The sequence below is a fragment of the Wolffia australiana genome, chromosome 6 (genome assembly GCF_029677425.1).
Source record: "Wolffia australiana isolate 7733 chromosome 6, ASM2967742v1".
NCBI lineage: Eukaryota > Viridiplantae > Streptophyta > Magnoliopsida > Alismatales > Araceae > Wolffia > Wolffia australiana.
This window is the reverse complement of record NC_135840.1, coordinates 12,204,815-12,230,334: the sequence shown is the minus strand read 5'-3', so window position 1 is coordinate 12,230,334 and position 25,520 is coordinate 12,204,815. Positions and strand designations below refer to the sequence as shown.

At 45.5% G+C, this 25,520-nt stretch overlaps 1 protein-coding gene across 4 annotated transcripts in view; it reads left to right on the top strand.

The window, feature by feature from the left end:
• Positions 1 to 25,520, top strand: part of LOC144704071 (Tetratricopeptide repeat (TPR)-like superfamily protein) — a 78,602-nt gene that overhangs the window by 14,605 nt on the left and 38,477 nt on the right. For 3 of the 4 annotated variants that reach the window (XM_078576301.1, XM_078576302.1, XM_078576299.1), the window contains exons 3-5: positions 10,298 to 10,350; positions 21,512 to 21,564; positions 23,601 to 23,700. In XM_078576301.1, the coding sequence (XP_078432427.1) occupies positions 10,298 to 10,350; positions 21,512 to 21,564; positions 23,601 to 23,700 (206 nt within the window). The remainder of the gene's footprint in view (positions 1 to 10,297; positions 10,351 to 21,511; positions 21,565 to 23,600; positions 23,701 to 25,520) is intronic. The other variant, XM_078576300.1, reaches the window with a different exon arrangement.

The window sequence follows — 25,520 nt, the reverse complement described above, 5'->3', positions numbered from 1 at the left end:
GTGGAAACAGTACCTCATTTTCAAGAAGTTTTGTATCCATACCGATCAGGTTACCTTAAAATTTCTTCTGAATAAAAGAGAAATACCGCTATAATTTCAGAAATGGATTTCCAAGCTACTGGGGTTTGATTTTGAGATCAAATATAAAGCCGGGAAGCAAAATATTGTTGCTGATGCACTATCACGCTCAATGGAAGAGTTATCCCTGGGAAGTCTCACTTTGACACATTGGCTAGACCGTTTGACTTTGGAAAACCAAATAGAAGCAGATCCAAAATTACAAGCTGTCAAGCAATCTTTATTAGTAATCCCAGCTGCATCATACTTGATATCATTAATTTTAAAGGAGCTGCATGACACTAAGATTGGGGGACATGGTGGATTCCTCCGTATGTATAAGAGAATATCGCAGAAATTTTACTAGCATGGAATGAAAGGCAAAATCAAAACTTATGTGTCAGAATGCCACATTGGTCAGACACACTAATCCTCATCGCTAAGGTCAGGCAGTCTCCTACAACCTCTACCGATACCCTATCAAATATGGGAGGACATCTACGTAGACTTCATAGAAGGTTTGTGATACACTCCCGTATCGGAACGGTAAAGAAACTGCTGATAAATGGTACTTACAAATCGGATCCATGCTCCTAGCCCTTGTTGTATATGAACACCCGACTTCGTCTTCGTTCTTCTCTGTAGCCACGAACCCTGAAGAAACTCACGCCGAATGCAACCCTCTCTCCTCAAGAATAGCTATTCTCCCAGAAAATACCAAGCCTCCGTGCCCCTTCTCCTTCCCGTCACCTTTATTTATAACCTCCGCTTTCTTTATTTCCTTTCTAAACTATTATTCAAGAAACTTAGTTATTTTGCCAGCTCAGCGCCAGCTGGCCCCTATCTTTCTGTCCTCTTCTCTTTCTTCTTTCATACATCCTTATAGGGACTGTATCAGTTCGCCCATATCTCATGGTTTCAATGCGATCTTGGTCGTGGTAGACAGATTGAGCAAATATGCACACTTTCTGGCAGTCAGGCATCCCTTTTCAGCACAAACTATTGCAGAAACGTTTCTTAAAGAGATTGTAAGACTACATGGTATTCCTAGATCTATTATCTCAGGCAGAGGAAGTACTTTTATAAGTGTGTTTTGGAAAGAACTCCACAAGCTACAAGGAAGTACTTTTATCAGTGCGTTTTGGAAAGCACAGTTCTTCTTATCATCCTGACACGGATGGACATAGGTAAATTACTAACAAAGGTCTGGAATGTTACATCCAATGTTTTTCGTCCGAATGTCCCAAACAATGGATGAAATGGCTACCATGGGTCGAATACAATTACAACGACTCTTTCCATTCATCTATAAAGATGACGTCTTTCAAAGCAGTTTATGGCAGAGATCCACCTGACATCGTTCGCTATGGCTCACCAAATACACCTATAGACTCATTGGACATCATGTTACAAGGAAGGGATAGCATGTTGACACTATTGAAGACCCATTTGTCCAAGGCCCACAATTATATGAAACATTACTCAGATAAACACAGGAGAGGCATCCACTTTTCCGAAGGCGACAAGGTCTATTTGAAAAGAAGACCATATCGTATGAAATCGCTGGCAACCAAACCATTAGTGAACTTAGCGCCCAAGTTTTTTGGTCCCTACAAGATACTACAAAAAATTGGCTCAGAAGCGTATAAGCTAGACTTAACTTCTTATGCCAAAATTCATCCTGTTTTCCACGTATCTAGACTGCACAAAACTTTGGGAGAAAATCAGGTTGCCTTGGATATTCCTACTAACCTTGCTGATGATTTGGAATGGCAGGTACATCCAGACTGCATCTTGTCTTATCATTTCAATAGAAATGGCCTCCAAGTTCTCGTCAAGTGGAAGAATCTTCCTAACTATGAAGCGACATGGGAAGACCTGGAAGTCATACGGAAGCAATTTCCAAATTTTACAATTGGAGACCAATTGCTTTTTCGGCAGGGGAGTAATGATAAGGTCCCCTTAAGGACTTATCAATCCGCCAAGAAGAGAAAGAGTTAATTGCACGTGCGAGCAAGAATAAACGACGGGAAACGCTTCCTATAAATAAGGGTCAAGAAGACAGAAGGGGGGGATCATATTTTTGAATTCAAGAAATAGCAGAGCTGTTGTTCGGCCGGAGCGGAAGATACTCTGGGCTTCCGCGGAGCGGGATTGATTTGATCCTTCTCAGTTCTTCCTCTGAGGGAGATTGATCCAAACTATCATCGTTATTCTTCCATTTCGAACTCTATTTCCTTGTTGCTTCTTTTGAGAACTATTGTGTTGAAAGATTTGCCGATCTGCCTATAAAGGCTTAGATCCAATCCAGGATCGCCACATACTTCAATCATTGTTTTCGGGTGGCCATGGCGATCCACCATTTTCAATCTCCTCCACTGATTCTCCTTCCATAATCTGCTTGCAACCTCGGAAATTCCTGATTCGAGTGATTTTCCCGCTCTTCGATTGATGAATTTGAACAACGACGATCGCTTCCTGGTTGATCCTGTGCCGGAAGCTGATTTCGACTGGCACCATTTGCCCTGGAGGGACTTCGATGTCTACGAGTTCAAGGAGAAGGACAAGGAAGGCGAGTCTGCTTCGGTGAGGTTCGCGTCGAGATTGGGAAGTGTAGCTGTTGGGAGGGAGGATCAGGCTGTCTCGCGCTTCAATTTTTTGAAAGTCATCTCACTGGCGGAAGGGATGATGAACTAGGGCTTGGCGCGGAAGAAGGGGAGGTCGACACATCGTGTCGCTTGTCCTCGTAGATGGTCTCCACTACGCGGAGGTCTCTACTATGACAGAAAATCAGGAAGCAAGGGAACCATCGGCGACAGAGATCCGCGGCGGAGCTCCGCGACGGTCGGAGATTGGCGACCCTTTGGCAATCTGAGATCCATTGGCGATTGGCGATCCGAGACGATGACGGCTCCCGTGGCAATCGGAGATCCACAAGTAAGATGGTGCTCTTCACTGTGTTGAGGAAGGAGAGGTCTCCGATTTAAGGCCAGAAGCCTGGTGACTCGGGCCTCAGGAAGACGGGCTCGGTGCTGAAGCCAGAGGAGACCGTGGAGTGGCTGCAGAAGGAGATGGGCTATGCAGGCCCGCTGTCAAGTCCGGAGGTAATCCAGAAGATGTGCAGCGGTAACGCGGTTCTGGTTTGGAGTTTCAGCCTACAGTGGGTCAGATCGGAGAAGGTGGCAACGATGCGAAGGAATATAATGCTCATGGCTCGCCGATCGCAGAGGGGGCCGCTGGCGCCGGAATGCGCGACATGGAAAAGGACAAGTTCGATTTGGAAGAGATGGAGGCGGCAATTCGAGAGCAGGATATGGCTGAAGAGGAAGTGGGGCTAAGCTGAGGGCCATAGTTAGATGGTAGCGGAAGGAGTTGAGGGCTCCAACGAATGAGATCTCTAGGGAAGAGATGGAGCAGAAGAGAATGCTCGAGGAGAGGTCAATTGCAAGATATGCGAGGAAGCTGAGGTCACGTCAATTCTCGACCATAAGAGTACTCCCTGCGAGTACAAGGCCAGTGGCAAGTGCAGGCAGTGGCCAGGACAAAATTCATGGGGGGATCTGCGAAAGAGATGCCCCTGAAAGAAGCCGTGCAAGGTTAGTTGGAGTGCCGCAGCTTCTTCAAAGGGCCGGAGGAGATGAGCGAGATTGGTGGCAAGCTCTAAGCCGGCAGGTCCCCTACTCGAAAGCAGCACTGATACTTCGAGCTCAACGTGGAAGAAAAGATGGGGATATTGTGTATGACAGAAGATGGAGGCCAGAGGGTGTGGTAGAAGAGGTTGCTTGGACACGAAGTGAAAAGAATATTAGTAAAACTGAAGGGGGGGGGTGACCGAAATGGGGGCAAGACTCAGTGTACTCACACTTGGCAGTTCGCGGAGCCCGCCCCCCAAGACAAGACGATGTCCATGACACAGGCAGTAGATCACCGGAATGGCATGGGACAGACCAACTAGTCGCCCATAGCCGCTCATAGAGTAGGGGAAGCGCATACATCAGAAGCAGAGGAGGCCAGATGGGTGAAAGTTGGGCCACATATGACGCAGCCTCAGTACACAAGCGGTGTAGGAACAGGACTTGAATCAATAACCCTTGCTTTACTTGAAGGTGCCAAGTCCTCAATCCACAGAACTAGCTTCTCCAACCCTTGAATCCACAAGGGGTTGTGCTTGAACCCTCAAGCAACTAAGCACTCTCTAGCAAAGAGAACTCTAAGAGGGGAGAAACAACAGTTTAAACAAACCAATACACTTCAATAATGTTCCTTCAAGGGTACCTGGGGGCCTTATCTGGGCTACAACAAGTGCAGGGTCGTCCATAATGACTGCACCCATGAAATGACAAGTCAAAACATTGAGAAAAACAATTCTGACAATAGAAAACAGAGGATAAGCAGGCTGACAGGCCTGAGCAGAGATATCCTGCATATTCTGGGGCCTGTAGAAGCTGTCAGGAGATATTTGTGTGGCTCAAGAAGATTCAGATGAGACAAAACAGAAGACAAGCAGCTTTGACAAATTAGAGCAGAGATCCTGGCAGAAGAAGAATATGTCAGAAGATCCTGTCAGAGAAAATATTGTCAAAGAAAATCCTGTTAGAGAAAATATTTTTAGAAGATCCTGTCAGAGAAAATCCTGTCAGATTTTCCTGTCAGATAAAATCCTATCAGAGGATTTTGAGGGGCTTTAGGTAAATTTCTGTAGATCCTGTTAGTTCTAGAAGAATCTTCTGCTTGACCCCCAAGCTGCTAATAGGCCTCAAAAAACGGGCTTCTGGGCTACATCAACGTAGGCATAGAAATCCTCATTGTCGCACACATATAAAAAGGGAACAAATAGAAGCATGCTGCTATAGAACAAGGGAGTGGGGGGGCAACTTGGTATGCCACAAATGCATAGGGACAGGTCACAGACAAGCAGAATATCCTGAAAAAGCTGGAGTAGGGGCCAGGATTTCATTCACCATAACTGCAACCGAAGGCAGGATGGTCCACTATCCAACAGGTGATGCTCGCCTGTCGATTAGAGCGATGAAAAGTCAACAGGGGGCCCACAAGGGCTGCCTGGTGGGGGTGGTCACACAGGGATCCCCACACTGAGTTAAGTACAAAGGGGGCTCCTATAAAAATTTTCAGCCCTTGACAAAGCTGAAATCTGGCCCCCTCGAGTGGGGGCACTTCTTTCTCTGTGGGACCTTAGTGGCAACGTATATTGTCGTGATTGGCTGGGGGCAAGAAGTTGGAGGAGGGGGTACAGGTGACATGGTGCCGAGTTCTTCCATGCGATGGTGCAGTAAGGAGACTTATCTACACATCTATTATTGAAGCCCGAAGCATCCCTATGGGCCACAGGGTAGGACAGGCATTGGAGGCACTTGTTCGACCCGTGGGCATCCACAGACGGGTCATCTCTGATGGGCTAAGGTCGGGAGACCCAAACAAGGTTGAAGGGGCCCACACTACCACTCCGTCGCGTATCCTCAATCTCTGGGGCCTGGATGGGACTTTTGAAACTCCACCACTGCCACCGCTGCCACTGCCGCTACCTCAGTCACTGTCGACGAAGAAACAACCAGGTGGGATTGAGATAGCGCATCCGAAGACCTCCTTTGCAGAAAGGAACTCGACATCAGGTTGGAAGGAGGCTGAGATCACCATGGGGCATCCCAAAACCACCGCTCCCAGTTAGACAGAATATAACACAATGGGAGGGAACCTTCAGATGTAGAGGAGACACCATATACTAGAGGATGGGAGACAAATGGGAGATGTATTGATAGGAAGGAAAGAAGGGGATCCTATGAACCCAGACTTGGTACTTCCCTTGGGAGACAGTACGTTTGGAAGGACGACGGCGGCCGCAGAAAGCGGTACAGTAATGAGCAGTCCCCCTCGGCCCAGCAAAAAAAGAGAACAAGGTTTGGCGAGTTTTGTATACAAACACAAGAAACTTGGTATCCACCATGAGAGGAGAATTGTTGCGTGGGCTAAGGTTGGTAAAAGCGGGCGACTGCTACTAGCCGCAGAGAGTGGGATGAAAAGCAACACCAGAGCAGAGCGCGGTAAGAAGGGGGAAACTGAGCCTCGGGGGAAAGAAAAGGAGAATTGGTAGAAGCCTGTCGTGGTAGAAGACTCTCTTAAGACTCCTCGTGCTAGCGATGACGGCAATAGGACTGAAGCTGTCACTGGGCAATAGCTACTCCTCGTGAAGAAGGTTTACCATGAAGTGCATCGAGTGGTGGGAGGCCTCCGAGACAAAGGTAGGTGTAGAGTGGTGGAAGGCTACCTGAGAGAGTGGGGGGCCTCCTTGGCATGCTTACAAGAGACCATGCTGGAGCACTGTGAGCTAAGAGAGTGGAATATAATAGGCAGAGGATTCCTTGAGGGTTTTCTGGTGGTCAATGCGATCGGGTGGTCTGGGGGTGTGGTGGTAGCAAGGAACAAGGCGATTTTCTCATAAGTAGCTATGCAGACAGGACAGTTTGCCGTAGCAGTAAATTCAAGCAACCTAGTGACAATCATGAACTGGTTGTTGCCTAGATATATGGCCCAACTAATGCCCAACGCAGAAGTGAGCTATGGACAGAGCTAGTCCGAGATAACAGACGTTCAGCGAGTGCCCCATGTTGTTAGGTGGAGACTGCAACATGACACTAGAGGCAAGAGATCGACCGAATGATGCTGGAGGGAGAGAAGTAGACTCAGAAGCCTTTTGGCTTTCATTGTAGAGATGTCACTACAAGAAATGGGGCCTTTTGACTGCATAGATATGTGGCGGAGCATAACGGGACATAACAGGATGTTGCTTTTGGACCAGTTCCTTTGCTCAGTTGAGCTCGTAGAGTGCTCTCCCGCGTCCTATTTGGGACCATACACCAAACACATGGGTCAGAATGAGACTCCCAAGAGACCCACACACTGCAAGGTAGACAAAACGTGGCTGCAAGAGATTTGCTCCAAAGATGAGGTGAAGGTAACGTGGCTATCACAACCAAGATTACATTCCGGGACAAACGCTAGCCGCCCAAATACATGGACTGAGACAGCATTAAGTGGAGTTTCGCAAGCGAGTACACGAGCACAGTAAGAAGACAAGAAACGAGGCTCTGTGCAGAATCAAACAGTTGGATGATCTGGAGGATACATGGTTCTTGAATGGAGAAGAATCAATTGAACGAAGAAAGTGGAGTAGGCCAGTACCCGAGAAAGACAAAAAACTTGAGATGGACTGAAGGCAGCGGTTTCGATAGTTGTGGCCCTGGACAAGTGACGCGAACACGATATTCTTCCACCTAGCAGCAAATGGTAGACATCAGATTAATAGCATCTGGAAACTGATGGTGGGAGGCCATGAATATGTTGGCTCACAACCAGTGAGCGGTGCAGTTGCAGACCATTTCCGCACTTTTAACAAGAAAGGCAGAGGCAATGCATGGGTATGGTGCGGAAAGGGTGGTCGGACCTTGGACCCCTCACGCAAAGAGGAACTGATGCGGCCGTTCTCGGAGGAAGAGGTCAAGGAGGCAATCAAAAGCCTCAATGACGAAGGGGAGCTAGGCTCAGATGGACTGCCAGTTTTTTTCTATAAAGAATTGTTGGAATTGGTGAGACCAAATGTGATGGCCACGCTTGAAGAGTTCTGACAAGGGATAGGCAGCATGGAGAGACCAAACAGGGCATATTTGGTTCTAATACCCTAGCATCAAGGTGCTGAACGGATTGAAGACTTCAGACCAATCTCCTTGTCCAACTCCATATACCTAATCATCGCAAAGGTCGTGGCAAACAGGCTGAGATAGGTAATTGGAGAACTCGTAGGACCCTCTGAATCTGCCTACATACCCGGCTATTTTCTGGTGGATAACACCATAGCCACAAGCGAGATTCTAGCGACATGGGACCGAAGGTCTTATGTGGAAGGTCGACTTTGCGAAGGCATATGACATGCTTGACCAGGGTTTCCTCTGGGCGTCAATGAAAAAGAGGGCCTTCCCATAGGAATGGTTGAAGTAGATGAAGAGATGCATCACAACACGTTCCTTCTCAGTGTTGGTGAACGGAAGGCCCGAAGGTGTGCGCATAAAACTGCAAAGGGGGGTGAGGCAAGGGTGCCTGCTTTCACCCCAATTATTTGTACTAGTGGTAGACACACTTGCCACATGCACTGATCTTGCATGTACACGTGGTCTTCTTAAGGGCTACCAAACCGCTAGCGTCCCCGAGGGTATCCCATTACTGTAGTATTTGGATGGCACTACTTTTTTCGTAAGCTGTGCTCTCTCCCAGGAAGAGGAGACACAATGCACAGAGGAGTTTAGAACAGCGACCAATAATCTTCCCATGAGATACATGGGCCTTCCATTAATCAAAGGGCAGATGACTAAGGCAGATTGGCAGCCGGTGATCCAGAAGGTCGAGAGGCGGCAGGAAGGATGGCAAGCCAACGTGTTGTCTAGAGGCGGCAGGTTGGTGCTACTGAAGGCAATCCTATGAGCAATCCCCATATTTTATCTCTCAGTATTTAAGATCCCTACTGGAATCGGTTGGAGAATCAGGGGCCTGATGAGGCGCTTCCTTTTGAAAGGCACTAGAAATGACCAAAGCCAAGGGCTGACACTGGTGGTGTGGGATACGGTTTGCAGGCCCACCAAACAGGGCGGCCTAGATGTTTTGCATATCCAAAGCATGAAGACAACATTATTATCAGAATGGGTGACTCAGATTATGCAACCATGCGAGGATCTAACCATCATAATCTTGAGAGACAGTTATGGCCGGGGCTTGAAATGAGACAAGAAAACAGCCCCTATAAAGGAGGCGTCGGCATTCTGGGTAGGCCTTAGACAAATCTTCTCCAAAATCCGGGAGTTCTACTCAGCCCGACTTGTTGATGGTTCTCTTTTACAATTTTGGGTAGACCATTGATTGCCACGCGGCCCCTTGCGCCAAGCATTCCCTCGTCTATTTGCGCTCGCCGGATGCCCCGAGGCTACCGTGGGAGCGTGCTGGGACAGCACATGGTCCCCGAGGGTAGACGGTGCTTTATTGGACCAAAGACTAACCGACTTATTTCTTGAGTATACAATAAGCTCTGAGTCAGATTTGCCCTCACCCCGAGGTAAAAGATGGTTGGGAGTGGACGGGAGCCCCTTTTCAGTGCGAGAAGCCTATGCTTGGACTTTCCAAGGTAAAGAGGAAGCCCACGTAACAACCCAAGCATGTTGAGTCATCTGGCATCTAAAGGTTCTGCATAAGGTAAAGATTCTTGGATGACTCTTGCTCAAAAAGGGGATGGTGACTCGTATCTTCTGCAAGAGGATGTAATAAGATGCCCCGTCAGTATGCGTGCTGTGTACAAGAGGCGACCAGGATAGTAATCACCTGTTTTGCGGATGCCTGTTCGCCCGCATGGTTTGGGCCACCCAAGCACAATTAGTGGTGAATGTGTCATCAGAGGGAGCCTTTTAGGAGTCCATCCAGAGAATCGGTCCCCGACAAAGAGAAGTGGGGGGACGAGCATTGATAGTACTCTGGGGTATATGGCTCCATAGAAACGAGGTGATCTTCAGAGGGGGGAAGTCTTCAACGGACAGGCTAGCCCATGAGGTAGAAGGCCTCATGGCTTCATGGTTCCCTCGAATTGGGGGTGGAGAGGGAAGAGGACGAACAAAGATGTAATAGATCCTTAGGGCTCGGAACATGGACTTGATGGGTGGTTATGGATTAGTTCGGGTGACCGCCTCATGCATTTAAAAAAAACTCATTTTTTTCAATCTTAGTGGCTAAAAAGCAGTTAATGTTCAGAACTTGCATTTTACAGACTAGTTCCCTGGATTTGATATAAAGGGTAGCGAAATCTGGGACAATCATATGGTATTTAATTTGATGCTAATCCCTATTTTTGTCATTTTCTATCGTCTTCCTCCAGTCAATGGAATATCCTTATCATCTTTGGCTTCTGAATTTCCTTCTGACTACTTTCTCTTCATAAATAAATAAATAAGAGCTTCTAAGTGTGTGTTACTTTTCAGTTGAATTAATTGAATTTTAGGGCTGTTTAGGTCAACAGTTGTGTTATCTTATATTATGGCCATCAGAAAGCAATGTGGTACATTTTTTTAATGGATGACTTGGGTTGGCAAAGGGATTCTGATCATGTAAATTAAGAGTCAGCATAACTTCTAATTTCTATTTTGTAGTTTGAATGGAATTTATCCATGACAAATACTGGTCTTATTTGCAGAATAACAGAAATGCAAGAACAAAAGAAGGTAGAAGTGCATCAACAGACCCAAGGTACAATGTTCTATAAAGAAATATAGTTAATTCTCAAAAATTTTCACCTCATTGCTGATTGGACCTGGCTCAAGTTGTTCTCTTGACAAAACCTGTCATTTTTTATCTGGGTGCAAGTCATGGGCTTTATTGACTTTTTAGTTTCTGTTAATGCAGTTTTCTTCGCAATGCAGAGTATGTTGTGGTTGCGTAGGTTTAGATAGATGTTCTCGCTGGCTACGTGAGATGCTGGCTGGGTCTAGACTGTAGTTCTCTCTTCGTGGATTTGGAGAATCCATCAGATTTGTTGTAAATATAAACCAGAGATAGAAAATTATGTAGGAGCATGAGAAAGCACTGAATGCCCTGGATCATAACAAGGGCAGAAGGAAAAGTATAATTCACTTACTGCTTGTCTGCGTTACATAGTAGACTAATGTATCGAAGTGGTTTAAAATTTCCTGTCAAAGACGAAGGAGTCAACAGAGACACGAGGGAAAGGTAAGGAGATCATGAACGAGACCAACAGTGAGGAAGTAGAGACTGACCAGCTGCGTAAAGCTAGTGAAGAGGACCGTATTACTAATCCTCGGGCTAAAAGAGTACCGTCAACCCTGGGTCTAAGGTTGACACCGATTAAGACAGGGGCCAAAGATAGTTCATCATGAGATGCATTTCATGGAACGTTCGAGGCCTCCAAGATGAAGGTAGATGGAGGGTGGTGGGGGGCTACCTGCGAGAATAGGGGGCATCAGTGGTATGCTTTCAAGAAACCATGTGGAAAGCTGTGAACCAAGGGACTGGAATGTAGTGGGAAGAGGCTTCCTTGAGGGGTTCCTAGCGATAGATGCGGTTGGGCAATCTGGAGGAGTGGTGATAGCATGGAATGAATCACGGTTTTCAAAAGTGGCCGCATGGAAGGGGCAATTTACTGTAGCAGTGAAGCTAAAGCGCTCGCAAGACAATTTCGAGATGGTTATAGCCTCGGTATATGGTCCTGTAAATGTCCAACGGCGAATTCAACTATGGAAGGAGCTCACGACCTTGCAAACACACTCCAGGGGTGCGCCATGTTGTTTGGTGGAGACTTTAACATGATACGAGAAGCAAGAGATCGGCCAAATGAAGCTGGAGGGAGAGACGCCGATTCGGAAGCCTTCTAAGCCTTCATTTTGGAGTCATCACTTCAAGAAATGGGGCCCTCAACTGCATTTATACACGGCGAAGTACATCAGGCCAAAACAGGATGTCGTGCTTGGACAAATTTCTATGCTCAGCTGAGCTCATTGAAAGATTCCCACTAGCAGACGTGAGGTCACTTTCGCGCTCGATATCGGACCACTCACCCATTGTGTGGACTGCAAATGAGTTGATCAAGAGGCCGACATACTTTAAGGTAGACAAATTGTGGCTCCAGGAGGCTGGTTTCAAAAACGAGGTGACAAAAAAGTGGAGGTCACAGCCCAAACTCAGATCAGTGACAGAAACGTTAACCGCGAAAATCCACGGGCTGCGACGTCATCTTGTGGAGTTCCGAAAGCGCATACATATGCAAAGAAAGAAGACCAGAAAAGAAGCTTTGAGTAGAATCAAGCAACTAGATGACTTAGAGGATGCACGGTGCTTAGAAGCAGAGGAAGCTCTCGATAGAAGGAAATGGCGAGGGGTGGTAGCCGTGGAAGATAAGAAACTAGGGACAGACTGGAGACAAGGTCCAGACAGCTGTGACTACACGCCGGAGATGCTAACACAAGATTTTTTCATCTGGTTGCAAATGGGAGGCGCAGGTCCAACTATATTGGGAAACTAACAGTGGGAGGCCAAGTCCACGACAATCCACAAGCAGTGGGTCGTGCAGTCGCGGATCGTTTTCGTGAGCTCTATAAGAAAGGTAGACGCAATCGATGGATGTGGTGTGGAAAGGGAGCTCAGACTTTAGCACACGCACACCAAGTTGAGTTGATTCGGCCTTTTGCAGAAGAAGAAGTCAAGGAGGCTATTTTAGGCCTCAACAGTGAAGGGGCGCCAGGCCCAGACGGTGAAATCTGATGTGATGGCCACGCTAGACGAGTTTCGACAAGGGTCAAGTAGTACGGAAAAATTAAACAAGGCATATTTGTTCTTACTCCCAAAGCAGATTGGTGTGGAAAGAATTGAGGACTTCAGGCCAATCACCCTGTCCAACTCCATATACTTAAATGTTGAAAAGATTCTGGCGAACAGGCTGAGAGAGGTGATTGGGGATCTCGTTGGACCGTCCCAATCAGCATTCATACCAGGTCGCTTACTGGTCGATAGCGCAGTCACAGCAGGAGAGATATTAACGACATGGAAAAGGCATGGAACCAAAGGGTTCATGTGGAAGGTTGATTTTGCTAAGGCTTACGACACACTAGATTGGGGCTTTCTTTGGGCATCAATGGGATGGAGGGGCTTCCCTACTGAATGGATCATGTGGGTGAAAAGATGCATTACATCACATTCCTTTTCAGTGTTGGCGAACGGAAGGCCAGAAGGCGGGTGCATATAACCACAAAGGAGGGTGAAACAAGGATGCCCTCTTGCACCTCTACTATTCGTGTTAGCAGCGGACACACTCGCCACATGTACGAATCTAGCTTGCGCACATGGCCTCCTAAGGGGATACCAAACACCTAGCTTTCCAGAGGGGATACCGCTATCGTAGTATGAAGACGACACCACCTTTTTTATAGAAGGCGGAGAGGAAGAAGCAAAAAATCTTTCCACAGTACTCAACTTGTTCGCAGATTTCTCGGGTCTGCAAATCAATCGAGCCAAGTCAGCTTTTGTGAGCAGTGGGCTATCTCAGGAGGAGGAGACGCAGTGCGCTGGGGCGCTAGGTACATCAATCGGCAGTTTTCCTATGCGATATTTGGGCTTGCCATTGACCAATGGGAGGTTGTCGAAAGTGGACTGGCAACTGGTGATAGAGAAAGTTGGAAGACGTCTGGAAGGTTGGAAAGCAAAGGTTCTGTCTAGGAGGGGACCGGTTGGTTCTTCTAAAGTCAGTACTGTCAGCAATCCCCATCTTCTACTTCTCCACTTTCAAAATGCCAGTTGGCATTAGTCAAAAGATTAGAAAGCCTGATGAGACGATTCTTCTGGAAAGGCGCAGAATCAGACCAAAAACGGAGTTTGGCACTGGTGGTGTGGGACACGGTCTGCAAACCCACCAGTCAAGGAGGGCTAGGAGTCTTGCACTTACCAAGTATGAACACGTCATTACTAACTAAATGGGTGACAAGGCTTGTGCAACCTAGTGAGGACCTCGTCATCCAGATGTTGCTGGATAGCTACGGTTGGGGTTTGAATTGGGAGGATAAAACAACCCCAATCAGAGGGGTGCCACCTTTCTTGCAAGGCCTTCGCCTAATTTTCTCCAAGTTCATGAGTTTTACACAGTTATGCTAGGAGGCGGCGCCATATTTCTCTTCTGGGCAGAAAAATGTGCACCATGTGGCCCCCTTTGTGATACATGTCCGTGGTTATTTGCGCTCGTCCAAAATCATGAGGCCACAGTGGGCGAATGTTGGGACAACATTTGGAACCCGGTAATTGACGGCGCTTTGTCAGATCAATGGGTCGCTGAATTCATGGACTTGCAGCATGCCTTGCACCCCATTCGACCATGTTTAGAAGCAAAGGACGGTTGGGTTTGGAATAATGCCCCATTTTCAGTCAAAGAAGTCTAGACAAGGATCTGCCAAGGGATTGAGGACCAAACGACAATATTGAGGTGCGGAGCTATATGGCGCCTAAAAGCCCCCTAAAGGTAAAGATCTTCGGGTGGTTACAGTACCGCAAGAGACTGGTGACTCGCGCCTTCCTGAAACGGTTGAACCCGACGATTTGTATCTTTTCCACGCAAGGAGAAGAGGACTGTGACCATCTGTTCTTTGCATGCCTTTTTGCACGATCAACTTGGGCTACTCAAACACATCTGGGAATCAATACGACATCAGCTGAGGCCTTTTGGGAATCCATGCAAATAAATGGAAATAGATGAAAAGAGGAAAGGGGCCGCGCACTGACGGTGCTCTAGGGAATATGGCTACATAAAACGATGTGGTTTTCAGGGGGAGGCAGGCCTCACTGGACGGACTCACCCATGAGGTCGACAACCTCATTGCAGCATGGTTCTCGCGAGGGGGGAATAGAGAGAGGAGTGGTTAAGCATGTATCACATGGGCTCTAGGGCCCATGTACTTCTCGGGTGGTTACCGACTCGTCGGGTGACTGCCTTTTATTTATTTAAAAAAAAAAAAAAAATTTCCTGTCAAAACATGATGACAAACTCCCGATTACTGATAAGGTACCCTTAAGGACTTACCATAGCTCTAAGAAGAGGCAAAGCTAATCACACATGTTAGTTGGAATAAAGATGGGCTTGATGCACTTACTACAATTAAAGTTCGACAGAAGGGCCATTGATTTCTGAAATTCAAGAACCATAGAGTGGACTTCGGCCGGACAAGGAGATACTTCGGAAGTGTTGATTCGACCTCTCCTCTGACTTCCACTTATAAGATCTGATACATATTGTTTCAAAAAAAAGGATCTGATACATATTCTCTTGCCACATTCCTTCTTCTACTGAATGCTGATTTTGCATCTTGTGTCCACTCATTGTTGATTCCCTTTTTTCTTCCTGTTCCTCGGAGATGCAGATTCGCTTGAATTATTTCTATTGAATAATAGTTTCATTGGAGATTATTGGCAGAAGCCTCTTCAAGGAGATTCACGATTGAGGATCTTAACAATTACAAACACTCCCTCCACGATGGTGAATTAAATACATCATTATGAGCTCAGAGATTGTGCAGCAGGACTAAAGACAAAAGGATGGGGCTACAATGTACGAGGTTAAAGCTGGCATGTTGTTTGATCTTGTCAATACTCTTGAATGTTTAGTGCTTTAAAAATGCTCCCAACCTCCTCTGATATATTAGTGCTGATGTCATAATGATCTGAGTCTCCTTAATTTAAGGTGATTACTGTTTTTTTGACTCGTCACACATGAATCATGCTCCACTTTCATCTTGCTGATCTTATTGCTGACTTTTTTCATCCATGCTCTCCATTAATTGCTTGAGCTGTCTTTGGGATGCACTTAATTAGAAATCATGTACTACAAAGTGTATCAGGGGCATCACAATGTGCTCCATCCAGCATGCCTCCTCATATTGGTGCAGGAATTTGATTAGATCCTCAACCCCTGTGAGGGTTATTCTGGTCATTCATCATTGGTCAAATTTGTTAAGTTGGCCCCATTTGGCAAAGGGAGATCCTCCCATTGTCACTTTCTGTCTTTTCTTTCCATCATCCCGTCTTCCCTTCTAATATCCTTCCAAGATAGAGATTGACAACATCTCTATCAAAATCCAAACTGTGAGAAGCATCAAAGGTGATCAACACAAATGGTGATAAGAATAATTTCAAGAATAGTTTAAGAAATCATTGGAGATCAGAATTTCTTAAATGATTTGTTTTGAAATATAACAAGGGATGAACACCCGACGAATCAGTGAACCTCCCAAATGAATCTTACAGGCCCTTCACCCTTCTTTCAATCATCTTCAAAATCTCTCTTCTCCTCCCCATGCTAGCCTTATGTTCTTCTGCTTCATATATAGCTCCCTCTATAGAAGCCGTTTTTCCTCTGAACAACGCTTCGTTTCTGTGCAACCAGACGGTCCACAAGACCGCTAGTGCTTGGCCACCTATTCTTTGTTTCTTCTTCCCTCGCAATTCTGTGCCGAGTCCCAGAAAGCCATTTCACATGCCACCTTCACCTCTTAGAGTATCTGGCTGGCACAAACCGTGCGAGCAAAGGAGCATTCAAACAAAAGATGGTTGAAATCTTCTTCACCATTCAAGCATTGCATGCATTGCGACAGAGTATCTGAGTATAACCTTTGATATGATCTACCTGAAGGTCTATGTCCGTAAGCAGACCGGTCACGGGCCCGACAAGCTAGCACCGGCCCACGACGCCCTTTTCCCTACTTAAGGAGAGGCACCGATATGACAAGAGGCAGGCAATCACAAGTAAGGTCTCACTTCGCTCTCCTACCTCCCTTTCCAGGTTTCCCTCACCTCTCTCTTGTGGTTCGTAGGTCGACATGCCCTCCTCGACGCTGAGCTGACAGCCCCCTGCCCAACCTTTCCCGTTTCTCCTTTTCTCAACACCGGGAAATCTCCGTTCCCCCTCCCCCTTCCCTCTCCTATCTGCTATCAGTCATATCAGCTTGAACTTTTTCCATTCGGATTGTTGAATTACAAGTGTGTTACAGGATATGTTCCGAGTAGGATCGTATCAGCCTTTTGCGAAAGACTCTTGTCATTAGTCTTTTTTGTGCTAGCAGCCACCCAAAAAACCTCGCCTTCAATGGGAGTTTTTGTCCCCATATGATCTTGCATGTCCTGACCAATGCCCTGTCTTCCTCTTGCCCCTCAAGGATCATCGCATAAGCCTTTTGGACAGAGAAGGGGCCATTTGTCCACATCCAGCTGTCATGTTCCCCATGTTCTAGTTGTAACTGGAGTATGGATTGCTGTGTATCCATGAACTCAGACACACGCTGGTCTGATAACGCCCTCTGTATGACTGGGTTCCAAGCGCCATCTGAGCAGTCATGCACATGGGCATTTTGATCCTGAGAAAGTGCGTACGGTGGGGGGAGTGTCTCATTAAAGTTGACCCGTGGTGACTAGTCATCTCTCCAGTATTGAAATGTCACCCAGCCGCCTAACTTGGCCGGAAAAAACCTTGCACTCTTAGAAAACCTGTCTGACTCCTTTCCGGAACGGTGGTGCTTCATGATGCGGATCTGCCCTTCTGTCCTAATCCAGTCCCCTACCATAGATGTCTTGCAATAAATTGATGATGAGATCCTCTCGTTGATTCACAATTCTCTCCATCCATTTGGTTATTAGTGCCGTCTTCATATTCTGCATGTGTAGCACCCCCAGACCTACCGCCTTTATGGGGCGACATACTTTATCCCATACCACCATCGCAAGTTCCCCTCTTTGTTCTGGCCCAGATCCTCTCCATTGGAAGCATCTCATCATGCCTTCTATTCTCGTCGTGATTCGCATAGGCATCTCGAAAATTGAGAGGTAGAAAATCGGAATGGATGATGAGACTAACCTCAGTAGCACCAAACATCCCCTCTTGATAGTACTTTTTCTTGACACCTTCTCAATGACCAGTTGCCAATCTGCTTTTGTTAACCTCCCCTTCTTCAGTGTAGGCCCAAATATCTCATTGGAAGTCGCCCGATCGATGTTCTTAAAATCCCCGTACACTGTGCCTCCTCTTTTGGCGATATCCTGTTGCACGTAAAAGCTGATTTGCTCCTGTTTATTTGAAGTCTCGAGAAATCTGCAAAAATATCAATTAATATGGATAAATTTCTTGCTTCCCTCACTGAGCCTTCAATCAAGAAGGTGGTGTCATCAGCATACTGGAGCAGGGGAATTCATTTGTTTGCTCGGATAATTCATTGCCTCGCAGCAGGCCCTTTGCGTATTCTTGCTTAGTACAAACTGTGCGTGCATCTGTTAAGACTGCATGAGCGTGCTACGGTCTGAATATCCGGCAAATAAACTCTCTTCAATTGTAAAAGATCACGGTATAGAAACAACCAAAATCGTAGAGAGAATGTTGCGTAACAGCAATAGTGTTGATAGAACTCGAACATGAATGTAGATAAAGCAAGAGAGAATTGGAGTTTGCAGAGTACAAAGGAAAAAAAACTAAGATAGGCGGTAGTACGCGTAGGAGAATCCTGATCGGCGCCTCCCCTTTGCAGGAATGATGAGAGCTGAATCGGCTCCCTCCGTCGACGAGAGAATCTCCCTTGTAACTGATTCAAAAAAGGCGCATTCCGTTCTATCGAGATTCCTTTTTATTCCACCTTTAGGTTTCCCCCCTTCATGCTGTTGGACATCCACAGTCCAGGCTGACACGTGACTCGGCTCCTCCCCTTCTTTTGCTTTGGTAAGTACTTGGTATGTCTTTAACATCATCCACTGCCAAGACAAACAGTAACGGTGCCAGGATTTCTTAGATAATGATCATATTTGAGCCACTTTGGAGCCGGATAAAAGGTCAGCATCTTTGGTGGTGGAGCCTTTGAATCATGCTGACCACCCAATGGTGCGTTCCTCCCTTAAATATTTTGCATCACTCACTGGACTTCCCACATGCATCTCTGCTAGCACACATCTCCATCAGCATCTTTTAGTATCAGATCAAAAGTTATTTATATATTTCATCCTAGCTTTGGGAGGTTCCTTTTCGAGTCTCAAATGAAGTTCATAAAAGGCTATGCCCGGATACATTGTCGGCATGTGTGTTATGCTCAAGAGGGGAAGAGGACTTCCAACAACTATTTTTTAAGAGCCCTTTTGCCCTCACAACTTAGGCCTGCCAAGAGATGAGCGGTAGATGTGAATTTGGAAAAACCTTTTTGGGGCTCAATCCAGAGTTGCAGGGATAAATGAAAGAAGTAGAGGAATGAGTTGGATAGGAATGAGGTGCAAATTTGGGGTGGGTACTGGTGATACTTTGGGCCATATAGTTGCATAGGAAGGAGGTGCTGTTCAGGGGAATGAGAGCTTCCACTGAAGGGGCTATCCATGAGTATGAGGGACTTTATAGCGATCTGGTGTCCTTGGCTTGTGGATGGAGAGAGGATTTGAAAATGTTTGGATAGACCTAGACTGGCCTGTAAGGTTGTAATGGCAGGGTCACAAACTTGTCGGGCGATCATCCCTTTTCATGTTAAAAAAAGCCTCAAATGAAGACCAATATAGGAGTGCAGAATAAGGAAAACTGTTGAGGATCAGTTATGAATCCTTTAGTGTTTCTTAGTTGTTATCTGATTTATGTAAGTGGTCTAGTGTTATTAGTGGCTCACTTGTTATGTGTCCTTTATGAGTTATGTTAGTATGCTATGGACCCTTCTTACATTAGTGGGCTTTCACATGATTGGAAAATTTTTTCTATACATTCCACTTGTTCAAACTCTATGACGGCAGATAGTGGATTATTGAAAGCTGAGCACGAAGATAAATGATTTGTGTCTCACACTGAGTTTCATGGAGAAAGTCCATTGAGAAAGTCCCTTCTTACGTCAGAGGTTGAATGATATTTCAATATGAATAAAATTTTGGATCATGAAGAGTTTGCTAGTTCTCCAAAGGGGTTGGGACTGCCCTTTGTGATTGAGAGAAAAAAGAACCTACTTTATTAGACATCTTGCTTTTTTAAGTACATGCCTTGATAGTCATAGGGCTGTCCCTAATAATGACCATATTGGAATATTAAGGGTTTTTTTGGATTGACAAGGATGAGAAAAATGCAAAAGAAGAAATCTACATAGAGCAGATAAGAGTTCAGCTACCATTTTGCATTGCATGGATAGCCTAGAGCCGGAATAGTTTTCTTGGGTCTGGACAACTAGGCTTTCCTTCATTAGTATGATTTCCAATTTCAACTTGGAAGACTTGGTGTTGCAACTTCTGATCCAATGAGCTTTCTGGTTAGTATAATTTCCTTTAATTGGCTTTGTTGACCAAATTGGTGGAAAGGATTGAGAGAGCTGAGAAGGATTTGGTTTTGAAGGTCTGAAGTCAGATATGGCTCAGAGCTTGATTGGGAAAGGTGCTCAATTAGAGTTCGCGGAGAGTCTCAATTCTGGCATAGTATGAGACCAGTTTTCCCCTGCTTTGGGAGGGTTACGGTGTTTGATTCTGGATGGATAATTGGTTGAACAAGGCTATTCTAAAGGCGGCGTTCTCCAGGATGTTGTCTCTGGCGGGGAACTCAGAGGCCATGGTCTGAGAATGATGGAATGGAGCATGGAACCTCTCTTGGCCAGAGCTTTGTCGGACCAATGGTTTGAGGAGTTGGTTGGTATGCAACATTTCATTATTCATCTTAGCCCTTCCAGTGAGTCAAGAGATTGCTGGTTGTTGCGTGGGACATTAGTTTTGATAAGGGATGCCTACATGAAGATCAGAGGTGGAGCTCTGGAAAACTCAGTGATCAGCGCCGCATGAGTCATGCTGTGAAAACAAAGAGTCCCTCTCGACGTACAGATCTTCAGCTGGTTGTGAGGCGGCGGCGAGTGATGACATGAGCCTTCAAAAAATGACTGGTCAGGACAGCATCAGCAAAATGCCCTATGTGATCAACGGGCGATGAAGATTGTGCTCACCTTTTCTTCACATGTCAGTTTTCCCAAGGAGTGTGGATGTCACAGCAGATTTCAGGGGTGGAAATCTCGCCCGATGAGGCATTCTGGGTCGTTATCAACGACAGCAGATACAGGAGCAAGCTGGACTGGGGGAGGCTTCTTGCGGTGCTATGGTTAATCTGGCTGCACCACAATGAGGTGGTATACAGGGGCGTCAAGTTGATCTCCAGTTTTCAGATAGTCTTCCTTATTTACTTCAAAAAAGAACTACAGTAATAAATGGTTGGTCTCTATGTCCAGGATGCTTTTTAGCTTATGAATTTTCAAGTGTGTGATATGAACCTTCCACACGCATATCAGAGAAAGCATGAGAAGAAGCCTATTCAGTCAAGCTGTCATGTGGCAGTCAAACAGAGTTGGCCAACGAACTCTAGACCATTTATGAAGAGGGCACTTCGAAGAAAGATGGGTGCGAGAAAAGAAGTTGGTACCACCAGAAGGCTGGAGCTCGGTATTGCGATCTCGGATCCAGAGGAGCAGACAACAGATCCAGCATCCCTCCACTCCACCGATTCTTCTGTTATCTTTTCCCTTTCAAATACACTGTGAATTTGATACATTGTGATTGTTCAGAGTCTTCCGGGAAGCACGCATATTATTTTCCTTTACATGAGCGTTTTTGTCAACGATTCTAGGATTTCTGTTGCTCGTTTGTAGTAACAGTGTGCCATGGAATATGGAATTCTTCTATTTTTAATAGCATCAGGTTGTTCACTGTTCTCTGGTCTTCTTCCCCATTTTTTTCAAAAAAAGGAATTTAACAGAAGACATTTTCTCAAAGTTTTGTTATCGTAGAAAGAAATTTCTTGCTGAAATTATTTATTTATTTTTACCCTAGACTTCTGTATTTTTGTTTCATTTCAATTTTGTTTTTATCTTGAAATATTTTTTAGACTGTTTCCTGATTTCTGTAGGTTGACGCCTGTGCAACCTGCATCTGTTGACTGTAAGTATTTATCCTTCCTAATAAGTGATCTTGTATCTCAGTTTGTTTTTTGTCTCGTAGTCACAAGTATCACACTTTTGGTTGAGAAATCTGGAGAGCCATCTCATGAGGAATTCCAAAGTTTGTGGGCAAACTTTATTTAAATTTCATATCCAACCCTGTTGAAGGTTGGTATGACCTTGGAAAAAGAGTGCTTCTTGCATTTAAAGCTAGCAGAGAGTGATTTGATGGTGACCTAATGAGTTTTCTCTCTTTGCGAATTTCCTATGAGATGTATTGCTGTCTGTTGTAGTTTTATCTGTGCACTGTATTCCTATTTGAGGTTGGGGAATCCACAGTTGAAACTTGAGTTGGGATGATTACCTTCTCCCATTTGCCCAACTCCCGGGGGAAAGGAATGGACATTGCAGCACTGCTCTATCTCCTGTCTCTCCTCTCTCTTCTTATAAAAAACAAAGCCACTACAGCAGACACCATCAAGAGCAGAAATCCCTCATCCAAAACTTTATGTATCCCAGACATATATGGAAATATCCGCCTAAAAGTACTGATAATGAGGTCTTCATTTTAAGGTCAACCCTTGTTTTTCTAGTGTAAAATTTAATTCTGTTACTTATTATGATTCAACTGTTACATCTCTTAGTTATCCATCATTTTCCATGTTCATATCTGAAAAATGTATCTGTATGCCTTGAACCTCGTTTTTTCATCAGTAGATTTCACATTGTCACTATGATAGCTTTCCTTTTATCTGTACACTCCTTTAAGGATTTTATTTTGCTTTTTTCTGTGCTATTCCCACTCAGATGTGGGCATTCTTATACCATGATAGGGATGTTCAGCATTCTACAGTTATTTGAAAATTTTCCTTGTTGGAATAATATCAACATAAATGGGTGTTGAGGGCAAGCCTAACCTCAAAGTGTTGAATGTCAATCAGAAGCTTCCACGGAGAAGTGATTACCTCTTTTTTTATGAAGTATCATGAACTGTTAGTTAATGTATCCTAGTTAATCATAAAACTTTCTTCAAATGTAGCTATGTTCATCCTCATTTCATGTGCGCACCATGCATATACATTTATTTACGGACGAATTAAGTGGTCTTAAGGGAAGAGGTTAGTAACATGTATCTTAGATGAGATATGGGAAATCCTTTGTTGCATTGCATGTTCACCAGATTGAGATCTAACACTGGTAGGTTTTCAGGGCTTGGAATCATCTCTGTTACACATTTAGTTTGATCGCATAACTTTTAGTTTTTCTCATTGACTTTGTGAAGTATCTAATTTTTTTTTTTGAAACTTTTTTGTGAAGTTTCTATGATTGCATCATCTTTAATGTGGGCATCACCATTGAATTGAACTGCGATGGCGGCAGCCCACATGGTTCCCTTCATTTTTTTCATAAGTTTAATGGATTCTTAAAAGAGCGATTACAGAAAACAAACAAACCTTACCTGGCTGCAACTTTGGGTGTAATTGCTTAATTGATGCAATACTTAAATGTGGGATCCTGATATGATCTCTTTGGGAAAATTGAAGAAAATCCAGAGAAATCCCAAGTTGGATGAAAAGATCTTCAAGGGAGATTTCATAACAATGTCTGATCATTGAGTAAGGCTACAGAAAATATCCAAGTAAGGCAAGGGAGAGGTAGAGTATGAATTTGAGAGAGAAAAAATGGAGAGGAATTTTGGATAGATCTTGCCCTCCTCAGGAGCAGGACGATCTCCATGTTCTAGGCTGACATCGCCTCAGCAACAAATTTGAGAATTACCTGATGCTTCCCTTAGTTACCTCCCGTTTGCTTTTTATATCAGGCGTTTTCACTCATTCCCAGGTAGTCAAACCTTTTTGTTTGGTCTCCCCATGTAGGTCCACGCCAAATGCTTTATAATGAATTATCAGATACACAGGACAAAAACATATGGATATGTGCATCTTAAAGATCTTCTGTTTATCAAACCAAAAAAAGCTGGAGATGTTTTTTCTGTCATTTCTTGGAATGTGATCTAACACATTTGTGATTCTCCAGCATTTGCAGGAGCACCAGGAGTAGGTGGTATTGCTCCTGGGAAACCTAAAAATGTATTATCAGATCGACAGTTCATAGAAAGACTAGAAGTTGTTAAAAGGTGAAATACTTGGCCTGTCTGCCTGGAGAAGCTTTCTGTAGAGTGTTAGCATCAATATAACCATGTTTTAATTGATTAATTATGAATAAAAACCAACTTCATTCTGAGCTTTGCAGTTTTTCAGCTTAAAGCAACTTCATCCTGACACAGTGTGCATGTTGCACTTGAATGTTTTATTTCATCGAGGAAAACCCTCCTGAATTGAGCTATTCAAAGAAATAGATAACGGGAAAAATCAACGCTGATTCTCCTGTGCTTGGTTACTTTCACTTCCCTAATGATATATATATATATATATATATATTGAACAAAATGTGGAAGACCACCCGAAGCCGGTGGACTACCTGATACCATTAAAATGGAAGTCATGTACAGACCATATACCATCCAGACCCAAAAAAGGGTCTACCTTTCAGCTCCCTCCAGCCCACCATGACACTAGCGCCTGAATGTCGTGGATGACATTGTCCATCGAAGCTGTCCTCCCCTTAAACACCACCTCGTTCCCGTACAGTGCCCATAATGTCGCTAGCAGTTTCCCCCACTCCAGTCTGCTCCTGGGTCTCCGAGTGTGGTTGAGGACTCTTATAGCAAACAACTAGCGCAAGCCTACTCAACTCATTTACTTCGTAATACGCAACTAACTAATAGAAAAAGACTACTACTTCTTAAACATGAGATTTGTTGAGTGCTCCGCGAGTCTGAGCTTCCCTCTATCCCAGGAGATATCCACCCCTGGGCACTGTTGTGATGCCCATATTCCCTGAACAAATTGACATGTGAAAAACAAATAGGAGCAGTCTTCGTCTTCTTCTCTTGTGCACATAGGACATTTGGTGGAGTCTGTTGGGGGCCACCTCCGACAGAAAATCTGTGTGACCAGCTCTCTATGGCTCAACAACCAGCTGAAGATCCTCACCTTGAGGGGAATTTTTTGCGTTATCAGCATGTGGCATGTCTTGTTGGTTGTCGAGTCGCCCCCCGCTCCGTCCGAATCTTCAAATATGCGTCTTTAACCAAGAAGGATTGTCCCCGCCATACCCAACCATCTCGGGATTGAGTTGACGGGGTTAGTGGTAGAAGGATCTCTTGCATTCCCAATAGCTTCTCGAAAAGTAGATCCGATAATGCCCTGTTTCCACTTTCAGGTTGACCAATCCCGTTACCCGGCAGGCCCAATTCAGCCCGTCGTTCCCGACAGTGGGCCGAGTGCGGTTTCTTTTCCCACGATCGGCCGACCATGGCTCATGGCGAATCCACCCCAAGATGCAGACCCGCACATGGGCCTAATCGGGCCTCTTCTGGGCCAGTGTCTAGGAGGTACTTTCGGTTGGCCTCCAACGGGCCCACCCCAGCTAGACGACCCAATATCTGCGTGGTCCGGTATGTTTTTTCCAAAGACAGGACCAATGGGGCTCCTCGCTGGGCTGTCTCAGCCAGGGCCATCGTCATGGGCTCATGTGGGCACCCACGTCTTAACAGGTCCCCCGGATGCAGCCCAAACCGTCCCAGAGGGGCAAGCGAATGCCGACCCGTGGGTGCACGATGACCCGCAGGACATCAACCGCCCCGACGATCAACCATCAACCACCACTCCCAAAGTCTGAGTGGGACACCGCCCCCGAGGCTGGAGTCATGCAAGGTCCTTATCAGTAATGGGAGTTGGAGACCGACCGCAGGGATCCCCGCTTGGATCTTCCGGCACAGCAACTCATGGCTCGACCAAGGTCCCTGTTCCGTCGGCCCGGCCAACCAGGACTCCAAGCACCCCTCTTCGACACACGCGGGGACGACACCACCAATACTTTACCCCGTCAACA